Here is a 19124-nt window from a genome sequence, read left to right as displayed (position 1 = left end):
GAATATTTATTTAGTTTCTCTTGGTTGGATCAATATTTCACCAAAGTATTTTTTTTAGTTTAGCAGCTTCTTTAGTTAAATTAATTCTAATTCTAAAGATTGTTGACAAGAGTTTGTTCCCAGTAAAGCAAAAGAATAAATCATGTTTTCACACAGACTTCCCACTTCTGAGGTACGCTGAACCCGTTACTACGTTTTAACAGATCTGGGGTTGATCTGAGAGTTTTATTGTAGATTATTTTTTACAATTTTACAAACGATGGTCCACCAACTTCTTCATGAGCACCACACTGTGGTCCACCAGCTGCACAGCAGGGGGCAGGAGGGACCTGCAGCGGGGGGGTGAGGGCAGCAGGGGAGGTCACTGGAACCACTCTGTCCCCCCTCACACACATTTACACCAACCGACTTCATAAGAAGGCTGGAAACATCAGCTCTGACCCTCCCTTCCGGGACGCTAACTGTTTCCCCTCCTCCCCTCTGGCAAGAGATATCGGACACTCAAAGCCAGAACCAAGAGACTCCAAAGCAGCTTCTCCCCTCAGGCCATCGGCCGTCGCTCCTCCCCCCCTGAGAGAGGAGAAACCCCTCACCCACCCCCCACTCCCCTGAAGTCAGGGTGTTTACACTGTGACACTTTAATCTCCACCAGTTGCACTTTTATCTGATTTTGTACTGTTTTACTACCAATTTACTACAATTTACTGCTCTTTTTTTTTGCCCTGTTTACTGCTTACAGCTGTTCTTTTTCTCCACATCAATACCCCAGTCCTAAAAAACACCTCATAAGATTCACTTAAAAAACCCTTTGTAAGTATTTGCACTCAGATGATTTAAGTAATATTTAATGCTGCAATATCAAGTAAATTTGACTCACCCTAAAACATAACAGTTTAGAAGATATTAAGTAACATTTACTTAATTACATCTAAGTTTTAAGTTATATTTATTTAAACAAATGAAGTAAAGTCTACTTGTTTTTCATAGGCAGGAACATCATTTTACTCAAAATTTTAAGTAAATTTTATATATCTGTAGTATTTGCTGTTATGAAGTAACTTAGTAGATTTTAACGATACACTTTCAGAGTAAAGTTTATGTAGTATTTCTAGGTTTATGTACATACAACTATTAAACATTTAAATTGTATGAGGAAACCTGAGTAAAACTTACTCTTCCCCCATAATTCATGTATTATGTGAATAAAATGTTTAATTTTACTTAGGAAGCTCTAGTTCTCACTGAATCTTAAAAATACAAGGTAGAGATTATGACAGTTACTCTAATAGAGTTTACTTCACCAAAAAATCACTTTTTTCAGTGTGTACATACCGACCGCAGTATTTATATCCATCGCAGTATTTATATCCATCGCAGTATTTATTTCCCTTGCTTCTCCTTCCAAATGTTCTTTCTTGCTTTTTACTGTTGGTTTATCTCCAGTTAGTCATTGCCTTTTTGTGTTTCACTGCTGAATGGTGAGGAGTTGCTAACGTCATCTCGGTCTTAAATGTTTTAAAATGTTCTACAGTGACAATAAAATGATTTTTATTCTGTATTGGACTTCCCTTAATCAATACCCAATCAAAGATCCATCCATCCATTTTCTATACCCGCTTAATCCACCTCAGGGTTACTGGGGGGCTGGAGCCTTTCCCAGCTGCCATTGGGTGAAAGGTGGGGTACACCTGGACAGGTTACCTGGATGTGGATAACTTTTTGGCTTCAAGCCTCAGCTGCACAATTGTTTAACAACGTTATGTTGTTGTTTTATGTCAGACGGTTAAAATGAACTAAAGTAAAACAAAAAACTGATGTCATATTTTAAAGATCACATTAAGATAACACAAGTTAAAAGTAAACAGACATTGAGACATTTTAATATGTTGTTGTTTTTAAAATTTTTTTTAATCACGTCACACATGGGCTTCCATACTTAAATTATTTTGGCATAATTAAAAAAAGCTTATTTGAATATTTTGAGAAATAAAAAAAATAAAAATGACATCTTATAATTTATTATAACTTTTTTTTAGAAAAAATACTCAAACAATATGCAGATTAATATATAAAAAGCAGTAGTAAGGGTCGATTAATCGATTAATATCATTAAATATTCATCAGGTGGTTTAAAGTTTCATCCTGCTCGTCCCGGATTGATCCACTGCGGTGGGCGGGGCTAATAATTACTAACAAACTAGCCGCGCCCCTCCTCCTCCTCCTCCTCCTCCTTCGTGGCTCTTATTTTTCACCTTTGTGGATAACTTTTTCCTCACATAAAGTTGCTGGATGTTGCCGTCACGTTGGTGGTGTGAAGTTGCTCAAATGTTAGAGTCCGGGCAACTTTTTGGCGCCTCCGGAGACACGAAGGAGGAAATTAACGGTCCGAGACGTTAGCTGAAAATAACGGTCCGAGACGTTAGCTGGATGCTAGCTTCGGTGCAACAGGTCGCAAGGTGATCCGGCCATGGAGCGCGGAACAATCTCAAAGTACTCCTGGGTGGACTTCGCGTTCTCCGTGATCGGGGTGTGCACTTTCCTGGTGGACTGGGGCTCCGACGTGTGGGTGGCCACCGAGTTTTACTGCCGCGGGGAGTTCTTCTGGTTCGGTGTGCTGGTCGGCCTCATGGTCCTGTCGTCGGTCGTGGTCCAGATGTTCAGCTGGTTCTGGTTCAAATACGACCGGGAGCTGCCGGGATTCTGCGGGGAGCCCGGGGGAGGAGGCGTGCTGTGCGGGGACCGGGTGAAGCTCTTCTGCCTGCTGCATGTGCTGCAGCTCGGCTTCCTCTGCAGGTAAACACCGGCGTCTGGTCCCGGTTCCTCCCTATGGAAGTTTTTCTGTGCCAGAGTTTGAATACGAATTTCTAATGTTGATTTTTTTTTTTTTTTTTTTTTTTTTTTTTTTTTTTTTTTTTTTTTTACAGCATCAAAATCAGACTTTGAATTTGAAAAACCAACAGTGTAAAAAAAAAAAATCAATTTCTAAAAACAAAATTCAGTGAAATATTCAGAGGAATTAAAATTCAAGTTAAAAAAATTCAATGGAAAAAAAATCAACTTAAAAAAATTCAATGGAAAAAAATTTAGTGAAAAAAAATCAGTGAAAAAAAATTCAGTGGAAAATAGTTTGAGTAATATAAATTGAGCTGATGTGTCCAATGGAGCGTAACTTGATTGGCTGCCGTTGGATGAATTGAGAACAGGGATCGATTGCTTCTCCCCGTTTACCCGGATGTTGAGTCTGGTTCTTTTTCCACTGAATTTTTAGATGTTGATTTTTTTTTTTTTTTTTTTTTACACTGTTGGTTTTTCAAATTCAAAGTCTAATTTTGATGCTGTAAAAATTCAATATTAGAAATTCATATTCAAACTCTGATGGCACAGAAAAACTTCCATACCTCTCACTCCTCCGCGGGTCTAGTTGTTTCTGATTTCACTGATAATGGATCAATAATGTTGGTTTACATGAACATTCTGAGTGAGTCTAACCTCGAAGTTTGTGTCACGTGGACAGATGTGGTTTCTTGTAAATGTTGTGTGATTGTTTTTTTTTAAAATTTAATTTAATTTTTTTTTTATTTCAACTTCCTTTTATTTAAATTTTTTTTACATTACACATGAAACATTTCTAATATTATACGCCAGGGGATAAAAGAGGTCACATTAAAATATTCAAGTGTTCACAGATATCAACAGTCTTAATGACTTTCTGGTTGTTTGAGAATTTAATGGAGGTCATATACTGCCTTAGTTCACCGAGAAAGGCAAGAAAATATGTTTTTTTTCATGAATTTACATTTATGGATATGACATTTAGCCATTAAAATGACGAGGTTGATAATAAAAGTTATGTTTAATTTAATTAACTTAAATGAAACTTCTCTGACTTTATTAGTTAACAGGTATCGGTTGGGTAGGAGCCAGATCTTCTTCCAGTCAGTGTGTTCCAAGTATTTGTTCCAGGATGAGGCCACGTGTGGAACTGTGGTGTGATTCCTTTTAAACAGGAGTCTAATTAGTTTGTTGTTTTTACCATTACTGGTCAAACTAGCTTTACCTACTGGGGAATCTGACAAGGACAACGGGGAGAAATATTTGTGTTGTGTGATTGTTTGTGAGCACTCAGGTGTTTAACGCATGGTGACGGGTTTGCGTCTCCTCTCTCGCAGACACATCTCCGCCATCCGTCAGGGCTTCAGGGTGTGGTGGCGGAAGCAGGCGGGCTCGGAGTACGCCGTGTACCTGACGCACGACCTGAGCATGCTGCGCCTCATCGAGACGTTCTGCGAGAGCGCGCCGCAGCTCATCCTGATGGTCTACGTCATGCTGCGCACCAACCGGGCCCGGACCGTTCAGTGTGAGTTCTGCCGGTTCCTCACGGGTTCTGAGCCGTTGGCTGTGTTCCAAACCGTAATACTACATACTACATACTACATACTGCATACTGCATGCTACATGCTACATGCTACATACTGCATACTACATACTACATACTACATACTGCATACTGCATACTGCATGCTACATACTACATACTGCATACTGCATACTGCATGCTACATGCTACATACTGCATGCTACATACTACATGCTACATGCTACATGCTACATACTGCATACTACATACTGCATACTGCATGCTACATGCTACATGCTACATACTGCATACTACATACTACATACTGCATACTGCATGCTACATACTACATACTACATACTACATACTGCATACTGCATGCTACATGCTACATACTACATACTACATACTACCAGTGTTGGGAGTAACGGCGTTTAAGTAGAACGGCGTTACTAACGGCGTTATTTTTCCAGTAACGGAGTAATCTAATTAATCACTTTTCCCATCGTTACAACGCCGTTATCGTTACTGAGAATATAAAGTGGCGCGTAACTACAATTTGGTTGTAGGCTTTCGGCTACATATCAGCTGCATGCTGCCTGGAGAGAGCAGGGGTGGGGATGATGACACCGTTGCAAATACGATGATGATTGGCTGGGTGGGCGGATGTTCTGCTCACGCTGTCGCACTTCACGCGCTAAACACACACAAGACAGCGGCGACGAGCCAGGGAAGTTCACAGGAAGCGTTCTCTAACTGGAATTACCGGCACTACTTCTCACCCGTGGAGATAAAAGGCAAGAATGTGTATGTAACGTGCACGCTATGCCCAGGGAAAAAAACTTTATCCACGTCTGCCTCAAGTAACTCAAATCTAATGAAGCACCTCACATCAACCCATGCGACTATGAAGCACTTGTTGCTTCTGAAGCTGCTAACCCAACCCCAAGCCCAAATGCAGCTAGCTAACCCAACCCCAGGCCCAAATGCAGCTAGCTAACCCAACCCCAAGCCCAAAGGCAGCTAGCTAACCCAACCCCAGGCCCAAAGGCAGCTAGCTAACCCAACCCCAAGCCCAAAGGCAGCTAGCTAACCCAACCCCAGGCCCAAAGGCAGCTAGCTAACCCAACCCCAGGCCCAAAGGCAGCTAGCTAACCCAACCCCAGGCCCAAAGGCAGCTAGCTAACCCAACCCCAGGCCCAAAGGCAGCTGGCTAACCCAACCCCAAGCCCAAAGGCAGCTAGCTAACCCAACCCCAAGCCCAAAGGCAGCTAGCTAACCCAACCCCAGGCCCAAAGGCAGCTAGCTAACCCAACCCCAGGCCCAAAGGCAGCTAGCTAACCCAACCCCAGGCCCAAAGGCAGCTAGCTAACCCAACCCCAGGCCCAAAGGCAGCTAGCTAACCCAACCCCAGGCCCAAAGGCAGCTAGCTAACCCAACCCCAAGCCCAAAGGCAGCTAGCTAACCCAACCCCAAGCCCAAAGGCAGCTAGCTAACCCAACCCCAAGCCCAAAGGCAGCTAGCTAACCCAACCCCAAGCCCAAAGGCAGCTAGCTAACCCAACCCCAAGCCCAAAGGCAGCTAGCTAACCCAACCCCAAGCCCAAAGGCAGCTAGCTAACCCAACCCCAAGCCCAAAGGCAGCTAGCTAACCCAACCCCAAGCCCAAAGGCAGCTAGCTAACCCAACCCCAAGCCCAAAGGCAGCTAGCTAACCCAACCCCAAGCCCAAAGGCAGCTAGCTAACCCAACCCCAAGCCCAAAGGCAGCTAGCTAACCCAACCCCAAGCCCAAAGGCAGCTAGCTAACCCAACCCCAAGCCCAAAGGCAGCTAGCTAACCCAACCCCAGGCCCAAATGCAGCTAGCATGAGCCCCAGCGAAGGAGACGGAGCCACTCGAAAACAAACACTCGATTTTTCGGGTCAGAATTTATTTATTAATTTATTTCTATGCATCATATGGAAGGCTGCAATCTATTGAGTTCAAATAAATACCGAATGTTCTAAATTACTGTATTTAGTGTTTTTATATATCTTCTATATAGGGAGTATAGGGAAATATTCACTGAGTCTGGTCCATTTTTTTTTCCTTTAGCACAAGTTTCTTTTTTACCTTGAATGAATTCAATCAGTTAATATAAACATATTTGATGTTATAGAACATAACAGCGTTATAGAACACAAAAAATAACGCCAAAGTTACTTTGTAACTAATTACTTTTACAATATGGTAACTGAGTTACTAACTCAATTACTTTTTGGGAGCAGTAACTAGTAACTGTAACTAATTACTTTTTAAAAGTAACTTGACCAACACTGCATACTGAATACTGAATACTGCATACTACATATTGCATACTACATATTGCATACTGCATACTACATACTACATACTACATATTGCATACTACATACTACATATTGCATACTGCATACTACATACTACATACTACATATTGCATACTACATACTACATACTGCATACTACATACTGCATACTGCATACTACATACTGCATACTGCATACTGCATACTACATACTACATACTGCATACTACATACTGCATACTACATACTACATACTGCATACTACATACTGCATACTGCATACTACATACATACTACATACTACATACATACTGCATACTACATACTGCATACTGCATACTACATACTACATACTGCATACTGCATACTACATACTACATACTACATACATACTACATACTGCATACTCATCCATCAGACAGTATGCAGAGCGTTTACCCACAATGCATTTCGCTCCTGCGAACGGGTATTTTATTTTGTGAAAATAACCGGAAGTGCGTTGCTCACTGCGGCTAGCTTTAGTAGCGCCGAATTCGTGGGAACTAAATAGTAAACAGCCGGTATTTTGTCAGGTTTTCAACACGTTGGGGATCTAAACGACTACTTTCTCACCTGAAAATGTTTCAAATGTTGCTAAAGTTTACAGAGTTTAGAGCTTAAGGGAAATCAGCTTCAGGCCGGCTGATTTCGGCTCGGGCAGGAGCCAAATGCATTGTGGGTAAACGCTCTGCATACTGTCAATTAGTATGTAGTATGTATTATGGAAGTATGTAGTATGTAGTATGCGGTTTCGAACACAGCCGATGACCCAGCTGGGAGGTCACCAGAAACAGGAAGTGGTTTGTTGTTGACTTCCTGTTTTGTTCCCACAGTTGTGAGCATCGCGGCCTCCACCACCTCCATCGCCTGGATGGTGGTGGACTACCACCGCTCGCTGCGCTCCTTCCTGCCGGATAAAGCCAGGCAGGGCTGGGGCTCCTCTCTGATCTACTTCCTGTGGAACCTGCTGCTGATTGGCCCTCGCGTGGCGGCGCTGGCCCTGTTCTCCTCGGTGCTGCCCGGGTTCATCGCCGCGCACTTCCTGCTGCTGTGGCCCGTCTTCGTGCTGTGGGCGTGTCTGCAGAGGACGGCGTTCATGGACAGCGCCGGCGGCGAGTGGCTGTACCGGGCCACCGTGGGGCTCATCTGGTACTTCAGCTGGTTCAACGTGGCGGAGGGCCGCACGCGCGTGCGGAGCGCCATCTACCACGCCTTCATCACGGCGGACGGCGGCGTGCTGCTGGTCACCTGGTGGTGCTACAGGGACCCGGCACAGACGGAGGCGTACGGCGCGGCGCTGCTCGCCGCCCTGCCGCTCGTCTACCTGCTGGGACTCGTGTTCAAAGCCGTCTACTACTGCTGCTTCCACCCCAAGCTGTGGAGGCCCCCGGCGAGGCTGCCCGACGACCTGCCCGACGCGGAGGTGTCCTTCAGAGACGTTTCCGTCCAGGACGACGCCCCGTCCTCCCGGCTCCTCAACAGACGCATGGCCTGCCACGCCGGCCATTTTTACACGGAGCGAGGAGCCGTCAGAGCCACGGGCGGCTCGGGCGGAACCGAGTCGACCCGAGTGTGACCCTGCCGCCGCCGGGCTGGTTCCCGCTCAGCACACGCCACCGCGGGACCAGACCGGAGTCTGTTTTTATCCAAGTTAAGTCCCTGAGGGGAGCGGGCGCTCGGACGACCTCAGGGCGAATTAAATCTCAGGTGAACGAGCCGCGTCCACAGAATGTTTCCGTATTTATGTTACCGTGGCGACACCACGTCTCCGGAACCGCCGAGTCTGAAGCGAATGAGAGGAAACGCGGAGATGGTTCGATGAGGAAGTGAATGTGGCGACGAAAATAATCAGAAAGTTGTTCAAGTTTGTGAATGATTTAATGTTTCTTCGTGTTTTTAAGAAGATGAAATAAAAACAGATGAATTCTGTTCTGATGCTGATTTATGGATGAAAATAACATCGTCCTCTCCATCACTGATCTGCACGCGTGTGGAAGTCTTCATTCAGCAGATATTAAATCACAAAATGAATGTAAAGTTATTTCATTAATAAATAAAGAGGATTTAAGACGGAGATAAAAACAAGTTTGATGCAGAAATTTAGAAACTTTCTCTAATTTTAAACATTTGTCGTGTTCAAAACTTTTTAATAAACACATTTTTATTTATTTACTGATTTGTTTTAGTCAGTTTCTGCCTGAAATGCTTCAGTTAAAGTTCAGTTCGGTTTGAACATGTCGGTGTGTGCACGTGCGCGTGTTCGTGCGCGTCAAACAAGGTTTTACAACCTTGAATGTACAGAAAACAAAGATCACGTGGTCATTCAGTCTGTTTCAGCTGATCAAAGTGCACCCGTTCAGTGCGCGTGTTTCCTGCGCAGTGCGCCTTTAAGGCTCCAGATGTGGGTGGAGTGCCCGGCTCTGAACTTCGGCTCCAGTCTTACTTTCGGTTGCGGGCTACCAGCTCAGGCTACCAGCTCAGGCTTCCAGCTCCGGGCGGGACCGCCAGCAGAACCATGGCCGTGTTCATGTACTCCCCGGCGGACTTCCTCTTCACCTGCGTCGGCCTCCCGCTGCTGCTGCTGGACGTCGGGCTGGACGTGTGGGCGGCTGTGAACTTCTACCAGGAGGGAGCCTACGCGAGCCTGGCGGTGCTGCTGCTGCTGCTGGTGGGCTCCTCGGTGCTGGTGCAGGTCTTCAGCTGGTTCTGGTACAGCTACGAGAACTTCAAGATGCAGACCAAGGTGGAGAAGTGGCTGAGCGGCAGGCTGAAGCTGCTGAAGCTGCTGCATGTGCTGCAGATGGGGATCTACGTCAGGTGTGTTGGGAGAAGCTGGTTCTCCATTCAGCTGTTCTGTTAAAGCCCGAAGGGTTCGTTTTACAGGAAGTTCCCTCAGAAACAGCGAAGAGTTCAACAGATGAAACTCTTTCAGGGCTGATTATGATCAGTTTAAAGGTCGAAACTTTATATAATATATTGAATAAGTTAATAAATTAACAGTTAGAAGAGAGTAGATCACAGAACTGAAAGTATGTAAAAGTATCTGAATATTATAAATACAGTAAACTTATTTTTACATTAATTTATCAGAGTTCTGTGTAGTTTTCTTTATTTTTTTATAGTTTATTATTAGGGCTGGGCGAGTTAACTCGTTAATTATTTAATGGCAATAAATATTTTTATCTCATTAATGCAGCTTTTTTTTTTCTTTAAAAAATTTTGGATAAGAAATGGATAAGAAAGTTCAGAGAGACAGGAAGCAGGGGGCAGAGAGAGGGGGAACAACACGCAGCATCCCTGTTTTATTATTTATTTTATTATTGTAAAAGTGCTGCTCACAGGCTTTTATTTTGTAAAAGTCTGCTGCTCACAGGCTTTTATTTTGTAAAAGTCTGCTGCTCACAGGCTTTTATTTTGTAAAAGTCTGTCGCTCACAGGCTTTTATTTTGTAAAAGTCTGCTGCTCACAGGCTTTTATTCTGTAAAAGTCTGTTGCTCACAGGCTTTTATTTTGTAAAAGTCTGCTGCTGTCTGCTGTGGAACAGGAAAAGAAAGTAATCGGCGGATCCACCAAACATGGAGAAGGGTACGGAACTTTTACTCGGCCATTTTCATGTTAAAGTTCTTCCAGACGGCGGAGTCGACAGAACCAAAGTCATCTGTAAACACTGCCAAGTTGAATTGTCTTCTCAGCGTAGTAGTTCCAGTCTAAAATATCACTTAAAGGCAAAACACACAACTGATAGCAGCAAGTCATTCAAGGAAACAGACAGTGGAGCGAGGCTTCTACATAAAAACTACAGAAAGATGCTGATGTTAAAAGTGTGTTTGCACAACAAATGTTATGGCACTTTCATTCATATGGCAGCACATTTAAAATAAAGCTAAATGCTAAAAGCTATACGCTACTTTTGGATTCATTTTTGGATTCTGCGTACAAATGAGATTAATCGTGATTAATCAGGGAAATCATGAGATTAATTAGATTAAACATGTTAATCGTTGCCCAGCCCTTGATAAAACACTTTTAGGGCTGATTATGTTCAGTTTAAAGGTCACAAACTTTATATAATATATTTAATAAGTTAATAAATTAACAGTTAGAAGAGAGTAATCACAGAACTGAAAGTATGTAAAAGTATCTGAATATATAAATACAGTAAAGTTATTTTTACATTAATTTATCAGAGTTCTGTGTAGTTTTCTATGTATTTATTTTTTTATAGTTTATTATGATATATTATTAGTTTAGTATTATGAGGATCTAATTAATCTCTTAAAGGAGAAAAATTTAATAAATAAAAACAAATATTTCACAAATGGATGAAAAATCATTTTTAATCTTTTCAGTTCTATAAAAATACTGAAAGAATAATAAATAAATGAGTCAGAAGCAGGATGAACTTGTTTTCTTTCTCTGAGGAAGTAAAGATCTCGTTATGAGTCACAGCTTCCTGCTTCGACTCCTCTGAGGCAAACATGATATATTTCATACATATACATCATATATCCATATATATATCCATCATATACATACACATCATACATATATTTTTATTTTATTCTTATTTTTACCGTATGTACGCTGCAACTGCGAAGAAATTTCCCAGCTGGGATGAATAAAGTAGTTCTATTCTAAATCAGCTGGTTTACTGACTCTCTGTGGCGAACATCATGATGCAATCAGCTGGTTTCCGTCCTCAGGCACGCGGGCGTGTTGGAGATCTCCGTGAGAAGCCTCTCCTCCCGGCATACGGACTCGGAGGGCGTGGCGGTGTACCTGAGCCACGACCTGAGCATGCTGCGCATCATCGAGACGTTCTCTGAGAGCGCGCCGCAGGTGGTGCTGATGCTCACCATCATCCTGCAGGAGGGCCGGCTGGACCTCGTCACAGGTGCGTTTTTACCTGAATCTCTTCGGATCTGAGAGCCGAACCATCTTCAGGCTGTTCGGGACTTCTTCCTCAAACAGTTTCAGCATATTTTTAATATTTTCAGGGTTTTTCGTGCATTTAAAGTGGCTTTTAAACCAGATATCATCAATATTCGTTAGTCCAGCTCATACAGAACTCATTAAAACAGGCACCCAACAGACTGCAGAGGGGAAAAACTCCCTTTAAACATCTTTAAAGGGACAGTTCGCCTCTTTAAAGCTGTATAACATCCCATGTCAGCAACATCATTTCTGAACATCTTCTTACCCCCTGCTGCGTCCTGTGAGCAGAGTTCCAGCCTCGTTTTGGTGTTGATGAAGGTAGTAACAGGCGCGGCTGTCGGCAGGCGCAGCAGGCAGTGATATGAAGGGAGAGAAAATAGGGCCAAGAGATTGTGAGGTCTGACTTTTCCTGGAGAACCATTTTGTGATGCAAATGTATTACTCTGTTGAACGCATATTGTTCTGAGAAGCAAAACGCTTTATTTTTTAAACCCCAGCCAACTAGCCGAACTACCTTCATCAGCACCAAAACGAGGCTGGAACTCTGCTCACAGGACGCAGCAGGGGGTAAGAAGATGTTCAGAAATGATGCTGCTGATATGGGATGTTACACAGCTTCATGTCAGAAGAGGCGAACTGTCCCTTTAACGTGAGGTTTCTCTGAATGCTCTCATGCCGCCTCTCCTCCTCCTCAGTGCTGAAGGCCGTGGGCTCGGTGGCGGCCGTGGCCTTCTGTGTGACCACCTACCACCGCTGCATGCGCTCCTTCCTGCCCGACAAGGAGCGGCAGCGGCTGGGCTCCTCGGTGGTCTACTTCCTGTGGAACCTGCTGCTCCTCTCGTCCCGCCTGCTCGCCCTGGCGCTCTTCGCCTCGGTGCTGCCCTGCTTCATCTTCACGCACTTCGTCTGCTCCTGGCTGGTGTTCTTCTTCTGCGCCTGGCGCTCCGGGACGGATTTCATGGAGAGCGCGGGCGGCGAGTGGACCTACCGAGCCACGGTGGCGCTCATCTGGTACTTCGACTGGTTCAACGTGGTGGAGGGGAACACGAGGAACCGGACACTGCTGTACCACGGCTGCGTGCTGCTGGACGTCTCCGTCCTCTGCGGCGTGTGGTGCTGGAAGATGGCCACCGACCCGCCGCGCTTCGCCATCCCGCCGCTGTACGCCGGAGTCACCGCCGCCGGCGTGGTCGCGCTGTACGTCCTCGGCCTGCTGCTGAAGGTGGCGTATTACAAGTGCTTCCACCCGAACCTGCGCAGGGAGGAGCTGAGGGGGGGGAGCAGCGAGAGGCTGCAGGGCGATGAGATTGACGGACCAATGAGGTTACAGGCTCACTGTGATGTCACAGACCGCAGCATGTCCAGCCAACCAGCTGCCTGCAACAAGAGGATGAAGAAGCTGGCCGAGAACTTCTACTCCTGAATCAGAGGCTGTGTTCGAAACTGCATACTGCATACTTCCATACTAAATACTATATACTTCCATACTGCATACTGCATACTACATACTTCCATACTACATACTATATACTTCCATACTGCATACTACATACTTCCATACTACATACTATATACTTCCATACTGCATACTGCATACTACATACTTCCATACTGCATACTACATACTACATACTGCATACTGCATACTACATACTGCATACTACATACTGCATACTGCATACTACATACCGCATACTACATACTGCATACTACATACTGCGTACTGCATACTGCATACTACATACTGCATACTGCATACTACATACTACATACTATATACTACATACTTCCATACTACATACTATATACTTCCATACTACATACTACATACTGCATACCGCATACTGCATACTACATACTGCATACTGCATACTACATACTCCATACTACATACTGCATACTACATACCGCATACTACATACTGCATACTACATACTTCCATACTACATACTGCATACTACATACCGCATACTGCATACTACATACTTGCATACTGCATACTTGCATACTACATACTCATCGATCAGACAGTATGCAGAGCGTTTACCCACAATGCATTTCGCTCCTGCCCGAGCCGAAATCAACCGGCCTGAAGCTGATTTCTCTTAAGCTCTAAACTCTGTAAACTTTAGCAACATTTGAAACATTTTAAGGCGAGAAAGTAGTCGTTTAGATCTCCAACGTGTTGAAAACCTGACAAAATACCGGCTGTTTACAATTTTGTTCCCACGAATTCGGCGCTACTAAAGCTAGCCGCAGTGAGCTAACGCACTTCCGGTTATTTTCACAAAATAAAATACCCGTTGCCTTTTATCATAGGGAAAGCCATTACCATACAATTGGTGCTTTTGTTTTGAAAACAGGAAGTGAACCTACCCTCGTTGTAGCTAGCTTGAAACTGCCGTTTTGACAGGAAATGACGATCGGCGACGTCACGTTACGTTGCATCTTGGGTAGTTTGAGTATGAGTAGTAACCTCATGATGCATACCCAACATTTAGGAGAATCTAGTATGCATCCGGGAACTTAAAAAAGGTAAAGTTAGTAGGAGTAGTGGGAGAAGTAGGTGGTTTCGAACACAGCCAGTCACGGGGAAACTCCCCGAGCACTTCCTGTCCGGCCGTCCGTCAGACGATCATCTGGTTCCTCTTGAAAGAAAAGGTTTTAATATAGATTATTTTTTTAATTCTGCTGTTAAACTGTACAGATGAGGATAACTCATGCTGAGTCTGAGTCCTCAGAGGAGTCAGAGTTTGATCATCAGCTGCAGGTTTCTAAGGAAACCCAAACTAATCCTGTTCACCTGAAGGAAGGTGTTCCCATGCTGCACAGCGGGTGGTCAGGTGACCACAGGAGGTGGGAGGAGCTTAAAGAAGCTCATCAGGCTGCTCCAGAGGCTGAATTATTTATGTATTAATGTAATAAGATGGAAGCCATGTTGGTCATTTAAATAATTTATGAATATCAGAGAGAGTGTCAGTCAAGATGTTTTAGTAGGCTCAGCAGCTCCTTTCATGGCAGCTGGGTCATTTTACTCAGTTAGGATCGGATCGAATCCTTTCTGAAGCACATTCCTGAAACCAATCTGGGGATTTATTCTCCCAACCTCGTGTTTTTATAATTGTATTTTTTCCACCAACTATACAGTAAAAATAAAAAAGCTGAAACTTGTGTCAGAAACTTTTTTTAAATGTATTTACATGGTGCCGAAGGTGTCGGATACACAGGATCACGTTCGGGCTCCACGCCGCCTCACAATGAGATGAAGTACAGAAACAAATGCACAACAAGTGGGTAAATGTTACAGTTTTTTGGCATTAAATGCAAACAGGACACGGATCCTGACCACAGACATGCAGACACAGTGAGGAACATTCAGCTTCTCTTCATGTCGGCAGCTCGAACGCTCAGAGTTAAAGCTGCAAATCAACCCAATAAACCTGCTGAACCGCTGCAGGACTCAGGACTTCATGTGTGGAGAAACTAATGTCAAAGCTTTTAAAGTGAACAGCTGTCTCCCTCCTCTGGTCTCTGGAGTAAAGACGAGGCTGACGGCCACGTTTTAAAGCTCATTATCTGCAGAGAACGAAGCTCTTTCTGTCGGGACACCTTGATATATCCGTTGTACTTGCATCCCCTACGAATGGGGATGCACTTTTCGGCATAACACCGGAGCTTGCTTCATGTGACGTCACTGATGACGTTTGAACCACTTCACTGCTTCATTTGGACCGAGTCAGCTGACTGCTTCGAGTTGATGGGCGGAGCTTTGAACATCAGTGTATTCAAGATGGCTGAAGCCCCGGTTCATGTCCTCGTTCTACACGTATTATATGTTACGAACAGCTCTCGTTTTTTGATATTCGGAGTTTTTGATTATTCTCTCATGGAGCAACCATCGAGGAAGTGTTCTAAAGTGTGGGAATATTTAGAGCCAAACAGTTCCTGGTCACAGCGGCCTCCTCTGTTCCCTGTGACAGAGTGTTTTCCAAAGCTGGAGAAATTGACTCAAAAAAAAAAGAAACCGTTTGAGTCCTTCTACTGTGCAAAAACTACTTTTCTTGAATTAAAACACCTGAAGTAACACAAGCACCCTCTTTATTACACCAAGCACACTCCCAAAGAAAATGTGAATGACAAACCAAAGATTTTCACATTGTTTTAAAATTATAATTCCATCCATCCATCTATCATCTTCCGCTGCTCCGGGGATCGGGTCGCGGGGGCAGCAGCTTAAGTAGAGAAACCCAGACGTCCCTGTCCCCGGCCACTTCCTCCAGCTCTTCTGGGGGGACCCCGAGGCGTTCCCAGGCCAGCCAAGATCCAACGTGTCCGGGGTCTTCCCCGGGGTTTCCTCCCAGTGGGACGTGTCTCACCAGGCGTCCAGGAGTCATCCTAACCAGATGCCCCAGGAGGCATCCTAACCAGATGCCCGAGCCATCTCATCTGACTCCTCTGGATACGGAGGAGCAGCGGTTCTACTCCAAGCCCCTCCCGGATGACCGAGCTTCTCACCCTATCTCTAAGGGAGAGCCCAGACACCCTGCGGAGGAAACTCGTTTCAGCCGCTTGTATTCGCGATCTTGTTCTTTCGGTCCCTACCCACAGCTCGTGACCATAGGTGAGGGTAGGATCTCGTTCTTTCGGTCACTACCCACAGCTCGTGACCATAGGTGAGGGTAGGATCTCGTTCTTTCGGTCACTACCCACAGCTCGTGACCATAGGTGAGGGTAGGAACTCGTTCTTTCGGTCACTACCCACAGCTCGTGACCATAGGTGAGGGTAGGATCTCATTCTTTCCGTCACTACCCACAGCTCGTGACCACAGGTGAGGGTAGGATCTCGTTCTTTCGGTCACTACCCACAGCTCGTGACCACAGGTGAGGGTAGGATCTCATTCTTTCGGTCAGTACCCACAGCTCGTGACCACAGGTGAGGGTAGGATCTCGTTCTTTCGGTCACTACCCACAGCTCGTGACCACAGGTGAGGGTAGGATCTCGTTCTTTCGGTCACTACCCACAGCTCGTGACCACAGGTGAGGGTAGGATCTCGTTCTTTCGGTCACTACCCACAGCTCGTGACCATAGGTGAGGGTAGGAACTCGTTCTTTCGGTCACTACCCACAGCTCGTGACCATAGGTGAGGATAGGATCTCGTTCTTTCGGTCACTACCCACAGCTCGTGACCATAGGTGAGGGTAGGATGTCGTTCTTTCGGTCACTACCCACAGCTCGTCACCACAGGTGAGGGTAGGATCTTGTTCTTTCGGTCCCTACCCACAGCTCGTGACCACAGGTGAGGGTAGGAACTCGTTCTTTCGGTCCCTACCCACAGCTCGTGACCATAGGAGAGGGTAGGAACTCGTTCTTTCGGTCACTACCCACAGCTCGTGACCATAGGTGAGGGTAGGATGTCGTTCTTTCGGTCACTACCCACAGCTCGTGACCATAGGTGAGGGTAGGAACTTGTTCTTTCGGTCACTACCCACAGCTCGTGACCATAGGTGAGGGTAGGATGTCGTTCTTTCGGTCACTACCCACAGCTCGTGACCATAGGTGAGGGTAGGATCTCGTTCTTTCGGTCCCTACCCACAGCTCGTGACCATAGGTGAGGGTAGGAACTTGTTCTTTCGGTCACTACCCACAGCTCGTGACCATAGGTGAGGGTAGGATGTCGTTCTTTCGGTCACTACCCACAGCTCGTGACCATAGGTGAGGGTAGGATCTCGTTCTTTCGGTCACTACCCACAGCTCGTGACCATAGGTGAGGGTAGGATCTCGTTCTTTCGGTCAGTACCCACAGCTCGTGACCATAGGTGAGGGTAGGATCTCGTTCTTTCGGTTACTACCCACAGCTCGTGACCATAGGTGAGGGTAGGATCTCGTTCTTGCGGTCACTACCCACAGCTCGTGACCATAGGTGAGGGTAGGATCACATTGGCAGGGCTTCGTATGGTGCAACAATCGCTGCTGCCAGTAGATGTCACCCAAGGGAAATGAATGAAGCTTCAGGTAGTGAACCACTTTATGACACAATGGTTCAAAATTATTCAATGCTTCAGAAAGCCTCGTGTTGCCATCACTACTGGTGTTCATCAGTGGCCTCAAATCCAAAAATCTGCCAAATGACCGACGTGCTGTTTTTCTTGGATATTAATTTCGTCGGCTCCGCTTCTGCTCCCGCTTCAGCCATGCTTGAAATTGAATGACGAGCTACACACTGATTGGGGTGGAGAACACGTCATGTGGTCACGCGCAGCCGGCAGCTTTCTGATTGGTAGCTGACACCGAGCCTTGGGCATTCATGTGAAATTAGCACTAAACGTCAATGGAAATGATTGTTGACGAAATTATTATTATTATGCACCAAGAAAAAACGCAGCTTTTCGATCCCAAAATCGTGTTGTCTGAGATCGCGATTTTCGGTCGATAGATCGTTCAGCCCTACATGATGGAAGTGGCAAATCCACACTTTGGTGTGGACGACGATGAAAACAGAAACATACATGTATTCAGGCCATGGACTGATGCTGAGTGTTCTGATGCTGGTAAAAGTTTGCCCGATGCGAGGGTTAATGTGGGTGACTTCATAAACAAGCACAGGCAGCTCTGTAATTCATACAGACTGAACGGCTCAGAAATGGAAGTTGCCTTTAGGAGGTGTCTGACATATGACTGGGCTCGGGTCAGGGGCGAGTTTACAGGGTTAGCCAACGATGACACAACACTAGCCCATGATGCAGCTGCACTTACGCAGCAGAGAGACGTGGTGACATATTTAGAATGCGACCAAACTACACCAAAATCCCTCAGTATAAGCAAAAGGAAGCAGAGGATGTATTTGAATACAGGAGCCGCCTGGAAACTGTATTCAGGCAGCACAGTGGACTGCAAGAAGAAGGGGGTGCAGACACCCCTACCAACAACAATTAAAGCAAGCCCTGATGGCCGGCTTTACTCACCCAAATTCAGATTTGATCAGAAAACACAATGTGAATCACTCAACGGACACGGATGTAATAACAAGCAAAAAGAAAAAATCATTGTAGACGATGCAAGCGATTCACAGATTTTCTACATGGGACGCCCAGGTGGCAGAGGCAGGGGTTGGGGTGGAGGAAGGGGTTGGAACAGACAGTCTCTGGGTTTCAGAGGAGAAATTAGGTTCTGGAGATGTAATAAGCCTGGGCATCTGGCACGGGACCACCCCAGAGGATCTGAGTCACAGCCTCCATACAACCCTGATTATACCAGCTGAAGCAAGCAGGTGGAGCGGCCCACTGCGGAGGGCCTGCTCCGGGCCACCTGTATGTGGTTGACATTCCACAAATAATGTTTGTAATGATATGATGATATAACAGTCAATTCTAGTTTAGCCACTAGATGTCAGTATAACTCTTGGTCACATGGTGGAGTAAAAATGTATATAAGTGAAGAAGACTTGATAGTAAACAGGTGTAACACGG

General features: G+C 45.3%; 2 protein-coding genes across 2 annotated transcripts; both read left to right on the top strand.

The window, feature by feature from the left end:
- Positions 1-2208: 2208 nt before the first annotated feature.
- On the top strand, positions 2209-8586 carry LOC142367424 (XK-related protein 8-like). Its single transcript, XM_075449395.1, has 3 exons — positions 2209-2793; positions 4170-4357; positions 7556-8586. Exons 1-3 carry the CDS (start codon positions 2468-2470, stop codon positions 8296-8298), a joined length of 1257 nt encoding a protein of 418 aa, XP_075305510.1. The 5' UTR covers positions 2209-2467; the 3' UTR covers positions 8299-8586.
- A 577-nt stretch (positions 8587-9163) lies between these two features.
- LOC142367669 (XK-related protein 8-like) lies at positions 9164-13256 on the top strand. The gene is made up of 3 exons (XM_075449687.1): positions 9164-9539; positions 11426-11616; positions 12353-13256. Exons 1-3 carry the CDS (start codon positions 9238-9240, stop codon positions 13078-13080), a joined length of 1221 nt encoding a protein of 406 aa, XP_075305802.1. The 5' UTR covers positions 9164-9237; the 3' UTR covers positions 13081-13256.
- The last annotated feature ends 5868 nt before the right edge of the window (positions 13257-19124 follow it).

The sequence above is a fragment of the Odontesthes bonariensis genome, chromosome 18, assembly GCF_027942865.1.
Source record: "Odontesthes bonariensis isolate fOdoBon6 chromosome 18, fOdoBon6.hap1, whole genome shotgun sequence".
Classification (NCBI taxonomy): Eukaryota; Metazoa; Chordata; class Actinopteri; order Atheriniformes; family Atherinopsidae; genus Odontesthes; species Odontesthes bonariensis.
This window is presented reverse-complemented; position numbering and strand designations above follow the sequence as displayed.